Source organism: Scylla paramamosain, chromosome 2 (genome assembly GCF_035594125.1).
Source record: "Scylla paramamosain isolate STU-SP2022 chromosome 2, ASM3559412v1, whole genome shotgun sequence".
NCBI lineage: Eukaryota > Metazoa > Arthropoda > Malacostraca > Decapoda > Portunidae > Scylla > Scylla paramamosain.
Genome location: NC_087152.1, coordinates 12025001 through 12044678, shown reverse-complemented (window position 1 = coordinate 12044678; position 19678 = coordinate 12025001). Strand labels below are relative to the sequence as shown.

General features: G+C 38.1%; 1 protein-coding gene across 1 annotated transcript in view; it reads right to left on the bottom strand.

Moving 5' to 3' along the window:
• LOC135106901 (neural-cadherin-like) overlaps positions 1 to 19678 on the bottom strand; it is a 121373-nt gene that overhangs the window by 68520 nt on the left and 33175 nt on the right. The window contains exon 5 of the mRNA XM_064016311.1: positions 19016 to 19144. Coding sequence (XP_063872381.1) covers positions 19016 to 19144 — 129 coding nt within the window. The remainder of the gene's footprint in view (positions 1 to 19015; positions 19145 to 19678) is intronic.

Here is a 19678-nt window from a genome sequence, read left to right as displayed (position 1 = left end):
GGCGTTACTTCCAGCAGTATTTCTTCAGTGTTGGGTAATAGCGGCCGAGAAGAGCACGGAGGCGAATAACAAGTACAATGACAGCATGTACATACAAGAAAATATGGCGGTACTTCCAGCATTATTTCTTCAATTTTGGGTAATAGCGGCTGAGGGGAGCAGTGGGGCGGGCAGTGGTGGCGGCGGTGCTAAGACGACACTGGTGGCAGCGGTAGGATATTAATAAGTAATGCAACAGGACCTGTCGCACTCCTCCCACCGGCATCACGTGGTCTCGCTTACAAGACCTCAGACCTGTTCCCTGAATCGTGCACCACAACAACACCAACAACAGCGGCAGAGAAAACAACCACCACAGTCTATCTATAACCAATGTACGTGTGCCAATAGCCAACTATGAATGGAAAAAAGCAGAAAATGAAAAGAGAAAACTCGCTATTGTTATCATTAATTTCCTTTTCCATTTTCACTCCCCAAATCTCTCTCTCTCTCTCTCTCTCTCTCTCTCTCTCTCTCTCTCTCTCTCTCTCTCTCTCTCTCACCAGTCGCCCCTCCATTAGCTATGTACTCAGCCGGCCAAGCTATAACAGGTCGGCGGTGTCCTCGCCTCGCCTTCCCTAAGCAGCTCCTCGCCGGCCCTCGCCTCTCTCCCCTTCCTCAAACACGACCCTAGTCACTGGCCATTAAGTTTTCCTCTCCACCCTTGCCTTCCATTTGGGCTTCACTGGCTACTTGTCGATGGTCTTGTTTTTGTTCTTTTATCACAGTTGCTTTTGGTTCGAAGGCAATGTTTTGTGTAGTGTTTTATGTGTGGAAGGAGAGGGATATTGACAGATACCCAACAGAATACACAGACAGATACAGATACATAAAGAAAGACAGATAAATATATAGGAAGATATCAGGTATGTAGGTAGGTAAGTAGATAGACATATAGATATATAGATAAATGTACACATACAGAGGAAGATAGATGCATGGATATACAGGTAAAAATAAGTTTAGTAGAGAGAGAGAGAGAGAGAGAGAGAGAGAGAGAGAGAGAGAGAGAGAGAGAGAGAGAGAGAGAGAGAGAGAGAGAGAGAGAGAGAGAGAGAGAGAGAGAGAGAGAGAGAGAGAGAGAGAGAGAGACTTATGTAAGGTCTCATCGCATAACTAATTCTATCTCGCACCTTTAGTACTTAAGCCCACACCTGCCACATGCCCACAAGATTTCTCTCTTCATAACCTGTCTAACCCTTCATCACATCTCAGACCCAAACTCTCTTTACCTATTACCTCACACGACCCTTCAGCCCTGCCTCACGTTATTGTGAATGCACGTGTCTTGTTTCCGACCACTTTGAGTTAATGTTTGACTTGTCCCGACTTAAGTTAGCTTAGAGTAGGTTAGGTGAAGTTAGTTTAGGTTAAGTTAGCTACTTCACACCTAGGAAGTACTAGAACCTTTGTCTCTGATCAGCAAGTTTTTTTTTTTTTTCATAGTCAAAAGTGTTACTGCACCACTTTCACTACATTTTGCACTTTAAATTACGCCTCAATCTGTTTCAAAAGACACACACACAGAAACAAAAATAAATAAAATAGAATAAAATAAATAAATAAATAAATAAATAAATAAATAAATAAATAAATAAAATAATAAATTAAAATAAAATAAAATAAATCAAATTAAATAAATAAATAAATAAATAAATAAATAAATAAAATAAATAAATAAAAATTGCCACTGCTTTAGATTCTTTGACATGACATGCGATATATACATTTTTTGTTTCTCCTTATTCATTCTCCCTGACCTAGAAAAAAAAAAAAAAAAATAATAATCATATTACTGACAGGCAAGGAAACTAAACCCGCCCGCTGGCCTACATAAGGAACTGCTATTGAACTTCATCATCGCCATCATCACCATCATCACCATTACTAGCAACCTCCACTACAAGCAGCCCACCATAAAAGAGGTTCAGTTTTGTTTCTGCCACTCCTGCATTCCTCCAGCTTTCTGATCATGGCGGCAGCGCTGAGAAACGCATTGATTATAAAGTTTAAAAAAATAATAGGGTTAATTACTTCTCGTGATATAATTTTGTTATAATTAAGTGTGCTTATTATGATTTCCCTTTCCTTATCTTTTTATTATATTTCTATTACATATCACTATTTCTCGAGACTGGAAGTATAGGCGCAGCAATGACCTTCAAACCTTCGAATGCCAACTTCAGGTCACACCTAACGAGGGTCATTTGGTTGAGGCCCCGCGTGCATTTTAGGTCAGTCAGCCAGCCTTCACTCAGCACCGCTCCTCTGATCACGTGTTTCATCTCATCTCATCTCTCGTGATTGATGCGCCAAGAATCTCATCAACATGATTAGGGAGGAATCTTCGTCCAGGGTCGCGTTGCCTCGCTCTCCCGCTGCCTCCCGGGGCTGTTCTGAGCAAGTCCCCGCCACGACACTCGCTCTCTATTCCCTAAACCTGGGTGAATTAGCCTCCCCCAGACACCAACTCTGCGCCACCTCCTTCCTTCAGTCTCATTCACTCCAGGGAGCTGAGGAGGAGGAGGAGGAGGAGGAGGAGGAGGAGGAGGAGGAGGAGGAGGAGGAGGAGGAGGAGGAGGAGGAGGAGGAGGAGGAGAAGAAGAAGAACAAGAAGAAGAACAAGAAGAAGAACAAGAAGAAGAAGAAGAAGAAGAAGAAGAAGAAGAAGAAGAAGAAGAAGAAGAAGAAGAAGAAGAAGAAGAAGAAGAAGAAGAAGAAGAAGAAGAAGAAGAAGAAGAAGAAGAAGAAGAAGAAGAAGAAGAAGAAGAAGAAGAAGAAGAAGAAGAAGAAGAAGAAGAAGAAGAAGAAGAAGAAGAAGAAGAAGAAGAAGAAGAAGAAGAAGAAGAAGAAGAAGAAGAAGAAGAAGAAGAAGAAGAAGAAGAAGAAGAAGAAGAAGAAGAAGAAGAAGAAGAAGAAGAAGAAGAAGAAGAAGAAAGATAAAATTGCAATCTACTTCTCACTGTTCTTTTCCTCTTAAAGTTGCTGAAATGTGTCTTTTTTAGATTATGATCTGTTTGTAGTGGCTTCGTTCACTGAAAATGTCTTCTTTCTAATTTGTTCTTTGGGATAAACTATTTTTGACCAGTCTCTTTCTGATCAAAATTACTGAAATACATTTTTTTTTTTTGTCATTTGATTCTCCATATATTTTCGCTGTTGAAATATACACATTTTCAATCAGCTGAATATATTTTCTATCGTTGTTTCTCGTCCATTTTTTTTTTTAATACATCTGATCTATTTCACATTGTTTTTTGTTCATTTATGATTTGAAATATACATTTTTCGTGATTACTTTTTTTTTTTTCATAAATCTGTTTCCTTATGACTTTATTCCACTTATAATTGCTGAAAAGCAATTACTTCTTTATTGGTTAATCTATTTCACATCACTCTTTTTCTGATTATAGTTTTTAAAATATGTCTTTAATGATTGTTTTTTGGTAAATCTATTTATAAGTCTTATTTAGTCAAAGTTGGTGAGATATTTTTTCGAACCAATTCCTATTTTCACTCGATTTGTTTCTATATTACTAAAAGGATAAAAAAAAGAATAAAATAAAATACTCGGTTTTATGAGGTTTTTTGGTTAATCAGTCTCACTGGTCTTATCTAGTCAACGCTGCTGAGGCATTTTTCTTAACAAGCCCTATTTTCCGTCAATCAACTTCTTTATTACTAAGGAGGAAAGAAAGCGCTCCCCAGTATTGTTGTGTTGTTGAGAGGCGGCCGGCGCATCATTATCAACGTACGTGCTCATAACAAGGTCTTTACAGGAATATTTTTCACGTCGTGGGTTCTTTATGCCTTGAATTGCACGTGTTCATTAAAGCGACGGCCCTTTTCTCGTCACTTAAGAAAGGTGCACCGAGGCGGCTTCACCTACTGTGCCGGTTTTAATTCTCGCACTTCAAAGTACGAACATAATTGGATGTCAAGTATTTACTGTAGATCTCATTTTCTCCTGCGGGTTAATTACAAAAAAACTGACAAATTTCTACGTATCACTGGTTTCATTTTTTTTTTCAGTATATACATGGCAAAGGACGGGAAGGGGATTTTTACTGCAGTCAGTCTCACTATTTTAACTATGAATAGTATAACAAATAAATATACTAACAGTTTTTTATACACTTTTCCACAACTGTGTGTCATCTTTATTAGTTTAAAACATATGGAAGTTACAAAATGAAAATAAAAATACTACTACTAATAAGAGCAAGTAAAGCAGGGAATTATAATGCTCAAGGAAGATCATGTTATATAAAAAGGTGCTGCTGCCTTTGTATTATTAAGTAGCTGTCTTCCTTTTTGATGTGAACGGACTCAAGAAAAAATATGATCTCCCCACCAACACGTCTCTGATTTTATTATTCATAATTGACGTAGATGTATAGATTCTATATAAATACTTGAATAGATAATCAAACTTACTGATAGAAATAAAAAGTCAAAGACCGATAGATAGACGATAAACAGATATAAACATAAAGAAGGAAAGAAAGAAAGACAAAAGAAAGAAAAAAACAAAGAATGAAGTATATATATATATATATATATATATATATATATATATATATATATATATATATATATATATATATATATATATATATATATATATATATATATATATACATATATATATATATATATATATATATATATATATATATATATATATATATATATATATATATATATATATATATATATATATATATATATATATATACAATAAAATCCCTCTTATCCGGCATCAACGGGACCGCCGACATGCCGGATACTTGAATATTGCTGGATACTTGAATAGAAGTGAAATTATGTTCACAATCACCACCCTACACTCACGCATCTTACCAAAACTAAGATAAGCTGATCTTAATCAGCAGCTGATCTGATCAGCTGCTTAAGTGTAAGCACAACACGCTTCCTCTTTTCTACAACTTTAGGCATGATGAAGGCGTCAGGCGATAAACAGTGCACACGCGGGACTGAGTCACTGAGAAAACACAGTGCAGTGGGCCGCGGGTGGCGCGAAGCAGTGCGCTCTGGTGGCGAGGGGACAAAGCATGCCTTGCGCGGGAATTTTAATCGATTTTATGAGTACACGTTGATTTTTTATTGATTTTAAGGCTCGGGGAAAAATGTGCCGGATACTTGAAGCTGCCGGATACTCGAATGCTGGATGAGAGGGATTTTACTGTGTGTGTATATATATATATATATATATATATATATATATATATATATATATATATATATATATATATATATATATATATATATATATATATATATATATATATATATATATATATATATATATACTCGTAGATATACATGCATACAAACACATATAAACAGATGGACAGATACAGATAAATAGCTAAATAGATGGATAGACAGATAGATAAACAGGTAAATAGATAGATAGATTGACAAGATAGACAATTAGATAGATACACTGAGATAAACATATAGATAGACAGACAGACAGATTGACAGATTAATAGACAGACACAGCTAGATAGATAGATAGATAGATAGATAGATAGATAGATAGATAGATATATAGACAGATAGATATATAGATAGATAAATGGATAGACAGACAAACAGACGGAGGCAGAAAAAATCACAACACAAAAGCAAACTACCAACTTTCTATTTCCTCGCCCAATTATTTTCTGTTTACACAATTGGAGGCACGCCAAATGGTGGGACCGAAAAACCTGACAAGTATCATCGCCAGGCTCTGAGAAGCCAAGGAGAGCCGGAGGGCGTGATTCATCTTCCGGAAGGAGGAGGAGGAGGAGGAGGAGGAGGAGGAGGAGGAGGAGGAGGAGGAGGAGGAGGAGGAGGAGGAGGAGGAGGAGGAGGAGGAGGAGGAGGAGGAGGAGGAGGAGGAGGAGGAGGAGGAGGAGGAGGAGGTGAATAGTGATAATGATGATAATGATGATGATGAGGAGGAGGAGAATGAGTAATAATAATAATAATGATGATAATAATAATAATAATAATAATAATAATAATAATAATAATAATAATAATAATGAGGAAGAGGAAGAGGAAGAAGATAAAATAAAATAAAATAGAAAAAAGAGAAAGAAGAAGAAGAAAAGGAGAAGTTCGGTGCAGTGTGGTGTGGCGTAGAGAGCCTCAATATAAAGTGTTAAGTGATGAATGAAAGCAACAGGAACACAGTGCACAGTGACGGGACGCCTCTCATCACCCAGCAACACCACAGCATCTGGTACTCTGTGAATTAATTGCTACATCCAGGAACCTCCAGGAAATACAAGTTGTGGTCCCATAATGAAGCTTGAGTTCTGATAGGTTTGGATTAACTTTAATATAAAACAACAATAATAAAACTTGTAACATTCACTCGTACTGATCTGTACAGCACATAGACACAAAACATAAGGTTGTGAAAGGATGTATGCTATTATCAACTCAAAGAATTAAAACAGAACAACAACTACCAAAGCTATAACACCCATTCGTCCCTTCCGTGAGAGTGTATTGATTTGCACAACACACAGAGACAGAAAACAGAAGATCGCGAAGGGATTATATTCCTAACCCAGAACTCAAGGACTAACACAATGTACCACAACAACTATCAAGCCTGCAACACTCACTCGCCCCTCCCGTGACAGTGTATTGATATGAATAACACATAGAGAAACACAGAAAGTAGAACATAGTGAAAAGTATACACTATTCTCAACCCAGAACTCAGATAACCTGCTTCTATTCACGTATTCATTGTTACACTTCCACATATACCTAGGGTCACATTTGTAACAACCTCCCCCCCTCCACCACCACCACCACGACCACCACCACTGCCACCATTAGCCAGCACTGCACCAGATTGTCTTGCTGAGTAAAAATAATGGCACGCTACACACACACGCTTTCTCGGCCGTCTCTTGGAGCTAAGCGTTGCCTGCTGCTCCGCCTCGTTGTCAGCAAAGCAAGGGATTGTTCCTGAAAGTGGCTTTGTGGGTTATACTCGTTATCGTGTGTGTGTGTGTGTGTGTGTGTGTGTGTGTGTGTGTGTGTGTGTGTAAAGGTACATTAGTGTTGGTATGCATACAAAACGGAGAATGTGTGGAGTGGATAATTACAGCAAGCAGAGTGAGGATAATCAAAATCAATGCAATAGAGAAGAAAAGGTGATAGGGATGGATACATTTAAAGGTTAACCCTACAGTAACAAGAGTCAGGGTAACAGAAATGAATGGGATAAAAAAATAAGAAGGGTCGAACTGGATGAGTGGGGTGGGTGAGTGAATGGGTTACCTTGAGACGGAGGAGTGTGCGTAGAGCAAGTGGAAATTATATATAAAAAAAAAAAAAAAAACAAGAATGGGGTGAATATAGACTGGGTGAGTAATGAGACATGCAGGACACCAAAACTTACTGAATATTGAAATGAGAAGAACAATGAGGAATGAGTGAGGTGAGTGACCATAAAATGATAACTGGAGACAAACAATGAGTGTACTGTCATATGGAAAATAAGAGAGAAATGAGAAAAGTGACCGCGATGGAGTGATTACAGTGAGCATGAGAGCAGAGTGGAGGAGGGAGGACTGAGTGGAGATGATGGAGGAGAAAGTGTGTGAAGGAGATGGTGAGTGGTGGTCAGGCAAACTACGTACAGCAAGATAGTGTAGTTGGAAGATAAAAAAAAAAGGAGAAGGAGAAGAAGGGAGAGGAAAAGGAACAGGAGACAGAGAAGAAGAAGAAGGAGGAAGAGGAGAAGGAGAGACGTGATGCATGAGGCTGTGATGTGGAAGGAGGATATAGGCAGATGTGCGGGCAAAAACTTATATAATTCTTAGTGTGTTGACAAAACGATATAAAAAGTTGGTAAGTTAATATTATGCATAGCAGTGTGGTGTGTATTAATGTAGTGAGCTGTGATGTGGTGTGGTGATGAACTGTGATGATGTGGTGTAATGGGATGTGTATACGAGAGGGTGATTAAATCTGTGTGTGTGTGTGTGTGTGTGTGTGTGTGTGTGTGTGTGTGTGTGTGTGTGTGTGTGTGTGTGTGTGTGTGTGTGTGTGTGTGTGTGTGTGTGTGTGTGTGTGTGTGTGTGTGTGTGTGTGTGTGTGTGTGTGTGTGTGTGTGTGTGTGTGTGTGTGCGTGATCAAATGAGCGTGGGCGGGTTAAGGGCGGCATTGATGGATGGGGCAGAGCAGATTGGTGCAGGTCAATATATAGGGGAAGTGCCATTAGCAACGACCACTTCCTTGATTTAGAGGCAGAGAGGCCGCCCCCTTCGCTGCTGACCTCAACACGCCACCAATCGTCTTTACTCACTACACCAATCGTCTTTTACTAATTATTTTGTTTTACCCATTACTGACCTAAACACACCACCAAACGTCTTTAATTACTATTTCTTTACTTACCAATGACCTCAACATCACCAAACATCTTAACTCACTACCACTTCACCCACTCCCGCCTTCCAGCAGCCTCACTCACCAAGCCAAACGTATTTTTTTTTTCCCTCCTAGTTTTAAGAATTGCTGCCACACGGGAATCTCTCAACCAGCAATGCTACCTTATGCAAAGTTTACCTGGGCATGTATGTGATGTTGAAGTGCACAGCGGGGTTATAAGAACATAAGAACATAAGAAATAAGGGAAGCTGCAAGAAGCGACCAGGCTTACACGTGGCAGTCCCTGTATGAAACACTCATACCTATTTCCATCTGTTATCCCCATCCATAAACTTGTCTAATCTTCTCTTAAAGCTCTCTAGTGTCCTAGCACTAACTACATGATTACTGAGTCCGTTCCACTCATCTACCACTCTATTTGAGAACCAATTTTTTCCTATCTCCTTCCTAAACCTAAATTTTTCAAGCTTGAACCCGTTATTTCTTGTATTTATGTAGGTACTAAGGGTAGTAAGTTTTCAGTAAGGTATCAAGAACGGTCCGGATTCTCACTGTTAGTACTTTTTTTTTCTCTTCGTATCGTTAATGGATTTGTGCATCATGATTATTTTTTTTTTCAATATAATGATCAAATCTGTTATGTAAAAGATATCAGATATACATGTTCAAAAAATGGGCTCTGGGGGAATATGAGAAAATTTAGGGCAATAACTTCTTTGTGTTTCTATTCCTTTAAGTTTTTCTGCCTTGTTGTTCGAAAATATTCTGTTTACGAGTGTCAGTATCAGCCCTGTAAGTAAATTTGCTTGTGGATAAACATGAACCTCAGATACTGCAAGCTTTTTTTTCTTTTTAATGATTTTTTCTACCATTTTGTAAGTTCTGCATGGCTTTTACCCCCTACTAGGTGATTGGTAAAGATGATAAAGTGAACATGGGGATCACATTATTAAGTAAACTCCTTTTCCAATAACATTCACCAAGGAACAATCACCAATACGAATTTCTACACAAGCGCTCCAAGCAATACGACAACGATCCTGTTAATAATATTCACTCCGTCTTCCTCGGTGACAGAAGACGCATAATATGTCAAGTCGCCCCGGCAGCAAGTCTTCCTGTTGGCCACTGTAGTGAGGCATTCAGCTCAACTAAGTATGTGTTTCAGTACAATTCCTCGATGAACAGAGACTTACCAACTTTCAAGCGGATAGTATATTTACGATGACGTTTTATTAATGACTGCAAGGCGTCGAGTCCCTTCAAATATACACTCATCGCCTCACTTTACACGATCGTCCTTAGACGTGTCAAAGGGAAATCCTGAGTCTTACACCAAAGCGTCAGGACGTCTACCAAGGCAAGTACCGAACACGTCTGTCGCTTTCCGTCTCAAAGCTTAACAAACACTGGAGGTGGACAAGCCAAGCCAGACAGCTTCAGCATATTCGCCTTAGGAAAGAACACCAGACAACCATCAACACAATAACCAGAAAAGGAGTAAGTGCTGGAAATCGTAAATTGTATTCAAAATTATTCAGATTACGAAGACGAAAAATGGGGAGAATATAAATATTTGCAAAATGCCTGACGAATTATATTGTGTACTAATAACGGTGGCTCTAGAAATTATGCAAGCAATTGTTCGTTCGTTTTCCAAACACACACACACACACACACACACACACACACACACACACACACACACACACACACACACACACACACACACACACACACACACACACACACACACATACACACACAAACATACACAGTCTCTCTCTCTCTCTCTCTCTCTCTGCTTAAATATTTCAATACTAAAATTAGTAAGAAATAATTACTTGCCTAATGGATTTATATTAAATATTTATCACAACACACACACACACACATACACACACACACGTGCACGAGCTCAATGTTGAATGGCCTATTAATAATATAACGACGCATAATGTGAATGTGAATATTATTATTATTGCTATGATAATAATGATAATAATAATAATAATAATAATAATAATAATAATAATAATAATAATAATAATAATAATAATAATAATTATTATTATTATTAATATTATTCCTATTATTATTATTATTATTATTATTATTATTATTATTATTATTATTACCATCATTATTATTACCATCATCGTTATTATTCATATAATGTCTAATTTTGGACAAGGTCACACACACACACACACACACACACACACACACACACACACACACACGGGTCTCAGGCCACTTATGCTTAATAAACAATTATTATTATTATCATTATTACTATTATTATTATTATTATTATTATTATTATTATTATTATTTTATTATCATTATTATTATTATTATTATCAATATTTTATTATTATTATTATTATTACACCCACAAAAAAGGATAAAATGTTCACTTAATTGCTGATCCCATAAAAGTTTATTAAAAATACAAGTTTCGAGCAAGCTGGTTCGGCAGGTGTCTTGATATCATTGCTACTACTGCTGCTACTTCTACTACTACCACTACTACTACTACTACTACTACTACTACTACTACTACTACTACTACTGCTGCTGCTGCTGCTGCTGCTGCTGCTGCTGCTGCTGCTGCTGCTGCTGCTGCTCCTCCTCCTCCTCCTCCTCCTCCTACTACTACTACTACTACTACTACTACTACTACTACTGCTACTGCTACTACTACTACAACTACTACAACTACTAATAAATAATACAGACAAATAAAACACACTCTCAGAACAATACCATGAAAACATCTCCAAACAGAAACAGAAACACAAGACCAAAAATGACTTGTTACAAAAATGTGTCCAGCGCTACTTTTGGTGATAAATGACAGTAAACAAGAAGACGGAGGCGCAATACAGAGGAGAGGTGCTGGAGGGGACGACTGTAGTGTGAAAAACCTGCATTGTGTTATAGGGATGAGGAACAGCGAGTAAAACGTAACAGAAAAATTGAAGAGAAGAAGAGAAAGAGGAGTATTTGGTTCTGAAAAGTATATAAAAAAAGAATAAAAAAATCGCCTCTGTTAATAAGTAAGACTAGCGTAATATATATATATAATTAAATGAAAAAAATATATACGGGAGTGACTGCTAACGAGGTATATATAAAAAAAAAAATAATAAAAATGAAAAGAATGGTTGTGAAAAAGTATACGTGAAATATATGAAAAAGAATATTTAATGAGATGAGCATTAGCATGATGTTTGAGAGACAAAAAATAGCCACACGAAAAAAAACATCTAAAGTTAAATTACTATGACGTACATTGTAACAAGAATAATACAGTAAAAATTATAAAATAAACGAGATTATGAACAGAAGGAATACAGAAAAAAAATGAAAATGAAACAATAATGTCGAGAGAGAGAGAGAGAGAGAGAGAGAGAGAGAGAGAGAGAGAGAGAGAGAGAGAGAGAGAGAGAGAGAGAGAGAGAGAGAGAGAGAGAGAGAGAGAGAGAGAGAGAGAGAGAGAGAGAGAGTAAAAACAGATAGACATAAACACATACAGATAAAGACACACACACACACACACACACACACACACACACACACACACACACACACACACACACACACACACACACACACACACACACACACAAACACACCCATCACCCACCAATACACACTGCCTGACACACAAAAGAACCACAGAAAATGAACCGCCCCAAAGACCTGAACTGCTGTGTGTTAAGTCAGGCAGTGGGCGAACAAATAACTAAGTCTGTCCTTCCGGGGCTTTACACAAGACTAATGGTTCTTAAAGGCTCCTGGGTCCTCATGCTGGTGGTGGTGGTGGGCTGGGGTGGTGGTGGTGGTGGTGGAGATGAGTGGGGGGAAGGATGAAGGGCGCTGGGGATTGCTGGGTGGATGATATGAGTGGATCAGGAGTTCAGAGATTCGAGAAATGTGTCTTTTGTGTTCGTTTTTCTTTGATGCGTGTATTTTTTTTTTTTTATGTTCGGTGTTTCTTTCTTAATCTTACTGTTTTTCGTATTTTCTTCTACTTTTTTCTTTTATGTTGTTATTTTTTTCTTCTTAGTTTTCTTTTTTCTTTTTCTTTTATGTTGTGTTTTTGTTTTTCCTTTGCCTTCTCATTTATTTTCTTTTTTTTTTTTTGTATTTTCTTGTACCTCTTTCACGTTGGTTTTCCTTTTCATTTTTGCTTCTACTTCTTTTATGCTCTTTTTTCCCTTCTTAGTCTTCTTATTTTTCGTCTTCTTATTTTTTCTTGCTTCTGTGCTTCTTCCTTTCTACTTCATCTTTTATGTTGGTTCTGATCTGTCTTGTTATTTTTCGTCTTATTAATATTTCTCGTTTTTCTTTTTCTTTTGTTGTTTCTTTCTCATTTTCGTTGGTTTTTCTTCTTATTCTCCTTTTTCGGATTGTTATTTTTCACCTTAACTTTTCTTCTATTTCTTTTACGTTAGTTCTTCTTTGTCTTCTTATGTTTCGCCGAGCTTATTTTTCCTCTTACTTTTTTTTTTCTTCTACTTCTTCCTTAATGTTGGTTCTCCTTGTTTTTGTTTTTTTGTTCTATCTTCTTTGTATCCTTATCATTCGCCTAATTAATTTTCTCCACTACTACTACTACTACTTCTACTACTACTACTACTACTACTACTACTACTACTATTATTACTACCACCACCGCATAGTCTCTTTCTATGGAACCCCTTGATTCTTTGTGCCTTTTATTCAATTTTCGATGTCGAATAATTTTTTTTCTACCGTAACTCTTTTTACTTCAACTTTTTTTTTTCCCTTCCACTATTTCCATGGAGATATTGGCTTTCTTTCTTTCTTTCTTTCTTTCTTTTTCTTTTTCTTTTTTTCGCTTTCTGTTTTCTCCTATTTCGCCCCAATGATTCCTTCCAATTTCTTTTTTATTTACTTATTGACTTTTATCTCTCCTTGTTTATTTATTTCCACATGCTTTGTTATTATTCTGTCAGGGTGTGAAATTAATGTCCTATGAGCTTTATATTTTATCTTACCTGTTATTTATTCTATTATCTCTTATGCCTCATTGCAAAACAACTTTCTTTTTCTTCTTCTTTCTTTCTCCTTTGTATTTCTTTCCTTTTTTCTCCTCCACCACGAGAGAGAGAGAGAGAGAGAGAGAGAGAGAGAGAGAGAGAGAGAGAGAGAGAGAGAGAGAGAGAGAGAGAGAGAGAGAGAGAGAGAGAGAGAGAGAGAGACTTTATTTCAGCATTTTTTTTTCAGAGTTCATGACAAAAAAAAATGTCAGAGAGAGAGAGAGAGAGAGAGAGAGAGAGAGAGAGAGAGAGAGAGAGAGAGAGAGAGAGAGAGAGAGAGAGAGAGAGAGAGAGAGAGAGAGAGAGAGAGAGAGAGAGAGAGAGAGAGAGAGAGTAAAACACTACATTCTGAGCTGCCATGAAAATTTGTTGCTCGTGTAATTTCAAGTCAGAGTATTTTTTCCATGAGTGTTAATTTTGCTTTCCGTTAGTCCTGCCGTTTTTTTTCCCCTCTTTTCTTTTTCTCTTTACTATTTCACTCTGATATTTTCCCGTGAGCGTTTATCACTTAACCTTTACTTTAGCCTTCATTTCTTTTTTATTTTATGATTTGATATTCGGCGATTTGTTTTGTTTTACTTCTGATTCTTTCCTCCAGCTTATAATTCTTGGCTTTATCCATTTATTTCACGTCCTTGTTGTCCTGTTTCTCTCTCTGACTTCCTTGATTTTGACGTGAGCATTAGTATCTTTCTTTTTTTTTTATTATAATATTCTTAAACCCTCACGTCTGCTTTCCCCGTAACTCAATATTCTTATTTTCCTCGTTTTGGTCCAGGTGATACTTTCAAGGATTCTGTTTTCCTTGTTTCTCTTTATTTGATTATGTCAGCATGTCATTCTTTTTGCTCTAATTACAATTTTCTTAACCCATGTTATGTTCTTCCTATAACTCATAATCTTTTTTTTCCTCCGAAGGTTAATCTCTGGATTTCCTGTTTTCATCTTTCTTCATCTGCACAAGTAAACATAACTATATTCTGATGGTATTTACTATAATATATATATATATATATATATATATATATATATATATATATATATATATATATATATATATATATATATATATATATATATATATATATATATATATATATATATATATATATATATATATATATATATATATATATATATATATATATTATATCCTGATCGTTTTCCTGCATAATCAAATTATTTTCCCTTCTCTCCTTATTATTTGGAAGACTTTCTTTTCTTCCTTACCTTTCTTTATTAGTTTACATGATGATAAAAAAAAACTTTTATTTTAATTTTCTTAACTCATGGCCTTTGTAATTCCGTAAGAACTCGGAATCCTTGTTTTTCTCGTACTTTAAGCGCTAATATTCACACTTCTTGTTTTCCCTTACCTCACCTTACTAATTAGCGCAACCATAACGTCGTTTTCTAGCATTTAATAATACACGTATTTTCTTACACTGACCTTTTTCTCTTTCTCATGGTCTTTTTTATCTTTTTGTTCTTTTCTTTATCATCATCATCATCATTATTATTATTATTATTATTATTATTATTATTATTATTATTATTATTATTATCATTATTATCATTAATATCTATATTTTGTTTATGACTGGTCATTCTCCACAAATAATAATAATTATTGTTAATATTGTCGTTATTACTAAATAAAAATGGAAACACCACCATAGTCAAGAAAATGATTTCATCAGTAACAGCCAGTAAGATCAGCATTCTTTTTACTAGGTAGTGTCTCCTTTTCAAAAGTTTGCCAACTTTTTTCACCTTGATTTTGTCTCTTCATCAACCATTACTCTCAAGTTTTCCTGTTTTCTCCTCGCCTCACTAAGTTCACTCGAGCATGAATAATTTCCTGCAAGCTTCATCACTTCTGCTACGCGGCACTGTTCTTCGCGTCACTCAATTTTGTTGGAAAACTCACAATTTTTTAAAAGACTTGCTACTTAGCGCGCACCGGCCCCACGACCCAGCCCACCCACCCAGCCAACCAACCAACCAATGCATGTCAAAGGGATATTTTTAGCGTATTTTGCAGGCACCCATATTATTTTCCCAGGAACTTTCATCATCTCAAAGGCTGGTTCACGGGACTTCCCCGCGACCTCTCATAAGGATCTTATGGCCAAAGTAAAAGGAAAACGGCAAATTTTAAGTAGGAACGAATGAAGGAAAAGTATGGTCGTGTATGCGTTTGTGGTGGTGGTGGTAGTTGGTGGGACCTGAGGAGGTATTTTGCTGATTTTCCTTGGAATGACTACTGCTTCGGTGTCACAGACCCGTCTCTCTGTGCCGAGCGCATGACAGAGGTGATAGTGTCTGGCATGGAGACGTACATTCCTCACTCTTTTTCTCGACATTAACCTTCCAAACTTTGGTTAAACATAGCTTGTTCTCGTGCTATACATGATAGGGAGGTGGCCCACAAAAGGTACTTGAGCCTTCCATCACCAGAATGCTTTATATTTCTGCCCAGAACCATCCCAAGGCTTTTCTCTAACTAGGCAAAAACTCCTTCACTAATAGAAAGTGTGAAAAATCTTTCAAGATCTAATCCCCTCTTGACTTCTGGCACCTAGCCAAAAATATCTCCAATAACTTTGCTTCTTTTTCTTTCTCTCTTTTATTTCAACCACTGATATCACGTATATCCCTATTGCTGACCTCTTCGTTCAAACCTTTACTAAAAATACTACCTTGGACGATTCAGGGCTTGTTCCTTCTTCTCCTCCACCCTTTGACTACATCATGCTACCTATTAAAATTCTTCGCAATGATGTTTTCTATGCCCTCACTGGCCTAAATCCTCGGAAGACTTATGGACCTGATCGGGTACCTCCTATTAATCTCCAAAACTGTGCCTCCATGCTTGCACCTTGTCTTGCCAAACTCTTTCAACTCTGTCTGTCAACGTCTACCTTTCCTTCTTGCTGGAAGTTTGCCTACATTCAGCCTGTTCCTAAAAAGGATGACCGTTCTAACCCCTCAAACTACCGTCCTATTGCTTTGATTTCCTACCTATCTAAAGTTTTGCATCTATTCTCAAAGGAAGATTCTTAAACATCTATCACTTTACAACTTTCTATCTGATCGCTAGTATGGGTTCCGTCAAGGCCGATGTACTGGAGATCTTCTGGCTTTCCTTACCTAGCCTTGGTTCTCTTTTAGAGAATTTGGTGAAACTTTTGCTGTTGTCTTGGATATATCAAAAGCTTTTGATAGTCTGTCACAAAGTTTTGATTTCCAAACTAGTCTCCTACGCCTTCTATCCTTCTCTCTGTAACTTCATCTCAAGTTTCCTTTCTGACCGTTCTATTGCTGCGTGGTAGACGGTCACTATTCTTCTAAATCTATTAACAGTGGTGTCCCTTAGGGTTCTGTCCTGTCACCCACTCTCTTCTTATTATTCATCAATAATCTTCTAAACCAAACTTCTTGTCCTATCCACTCCTACACTGGTGATACCACCCAGCACTTTTCTAAGTCTTTTTCGATGACGTCCAACCCTTAAGGAAGTAAACAGTTCAGGGAAGCCACATACTCGTACTTCTGATCTGTATAAAATTTCTGAATGGGGCAGAGCAAACTTGGTATTGTTCAATGCCTCAAAAACCATATTCTTCCATCTATCAACTTCCTGACAACCTTCCTGACAACTATCCCTTCTTCTTCAAAGACACTCAACTGTCCCCCTCTTCTATACTGAACATCCTTGGTCTGTCATTTTCTTATAATCTAAAGTGGAAACTTCACATCTCATCTCTAGCAAAAAATAGGTTCTATGAAGTTAGGTGTTCTGAGACGTATCCGCCAGTCTTTTTTTCATCCACCCCAAGCTGATAAATCTGTACAAGGGCCTTATCTGTCCATGTATTGAGTATGTTTCACATGTCTGAGGGGTTCCACTCATACCGCTCTTTTAGACAGGGTAGAATCAAAAGCTTTTCGTCTCATCAACTCCTCTCCTCAAACTGAATGTCTTCAGCCTCTTTCTCATCGTCGCAATGTTGCATCATCTCTAGCTATCTTCTACCGCCATTTTCATGCTAACTGTTCTTCTGATCTTGCTAACTGCATGCCTCCCCCTCCAGCAACCTCGCTGCACAAGACTTTCTTCTTTCCTTCACTCCTATTCTGTCCACCTCTCTAATAGAAAAATTAACCAGTATTCTCATTCATCGCTTTCTCTGGTAAAGTCTGGAGCTCCCTGCCTGCTTCTGTATTTCCGCCTTCCTATGACTTGAACTCATTCAGAGAGAGAGAGAGAGAGAGAGAGAGAGAGAGAGAGAGAGAGAGAGAGAGAGAGAGAGAGAGAGAGAGAGAGAGAGAGAGAGAGAGAGAGAGAGAGAGAGAGAGAGAGGTTTCAAGACACTTATCCTTCAATTTTTGACTAACGCTCCGGACCCTATTCGGGGACCAGCATCTCAGTCGGTCTTTTTTTTTTATTTATCGGATTTTTGTTGCCCTTGGCCGGTGTCCCTCCTACATAAAAAAAAAGTAGCAGTAATAGTAGTAGTAGTAGTTGTAGTAGTAGCAATAGCAGTAGCAGTAGTAGCAACAGTAGTATCGTTAGAAATAGCAGTGACAGTAGTATCAATAGAAACAACATCCCCCACAAAAAAAAAGCGACAAATTGAAAGCCATTAAAAAAACACCACGAAAAAAAAAAAAAACAACGAAAGAACAACGAAAGAAAAATCCCTTCTCGCCAACGCCAGTCCCACAAGCTGTAGGAGGGAGACAAGCAATCATCGTGTCCTTGCTTCCCCAGCCTCGTGCCATCCAAGGTCAACAGCCATCCAATATACACAGCGCGGGACACTCGGGGGCGGCTCAGATGGAGGAAGGAACGGGTGTCTTTATCTTGATGGGACGTCCTTAGGCGGTAAAAATATGCAATAGAGATGTAAAGGAAGAAAAGTGATATGCCAGGGCCGCCGCGCGTGTGGACATTCAGATGCAATGGAGGGCTGAGAGAGAGAGAGAGAGAGAGAGAGAGAGAGAGAGAGAGAGAGAGAGAGAGAGAGAGAGAGAGAGAGAGAGAGAGAGAGAGTCAATGAACCGCCCTCTCTCTCTCTCTCTCTCTCTCTCTCTCTCTCTCTCTCTCTCTCTCTCTCTCTCTCTACAATTGCGTCAGTTTACAAAGACGACAAACACGGTAAACAAGGAAACGCTGGGAAGCAAAGCAGTGTAGATAGAGATCTTTGTGCCTCCACTGTGTTGCGAGGCGCTTTGTTCATCATACCACGGTGATGATGATGATAACGATGAAGAAGGCGATGATCATGGAGGTAACTAGCTTTTTATTCTATTCATTTATCCCTTACGTGAGAAAAATGCAGGGTAAGAGCATTAAAAATTCCATTAATTATCGCTTAAAAAAAAAAAAATTCATAGATTGGTCTGAGTTAGTGATGAAGATGGTGATGCACGTGACCAATACAAAAAGGTATTGCAGCACTTACCGTGCTTGTGTGTGGCGGTGACGGTGGCGACGGCGGCTCCTGGTGGGCGGTCCTCGGCCAGCGTGGCGCAATAGCGAGGCGACGAGAACTCCAGGGGCGAGGCGCGGCCAGCTGGGAGAAGGCGCGTGGCTGTGGAAGGAAGAAAGATGATAGGAAAGTTCACTCGTGTATACAAACATACAAATTTTTTAAAGCAAAGCACGAAACTCACTCCACCATAAAAAAAAAAAAAAAGCTCACCAACACACAAAAAAAAAAAAAAAAAAAAAAACACGTTTCAGTAGCCACAGGCGATGCAGTAAACAGTATTAATTCAACCAGCATGAATAAAATGGGTGGTATAGTTAACGCCACAAAGCTTGGACTAGCGAAATGACGGAGGGCGGCACTAAAGAAAAGAATAACAGCTTCCTGCCAGGGACGCGCCGCACCTGACGAAGAGAACGTGCGCCGCCAAAACAGAGAACAAAAGAAGTAATTGGACCTCACGAGTTCGAAGGAGCTCTCACAAATTCTTTGTCTGGATTCAAAGGCGACCTCGTGCCGAATTCCTCTTCCACCACCACCACCACCACCACCACCACCACCACCACCACCACCACCACCACCGTCATCTCTTTCTCCTTCTCCTCCCTCTCCCGAAAGGAATGACGTCCTCCATCA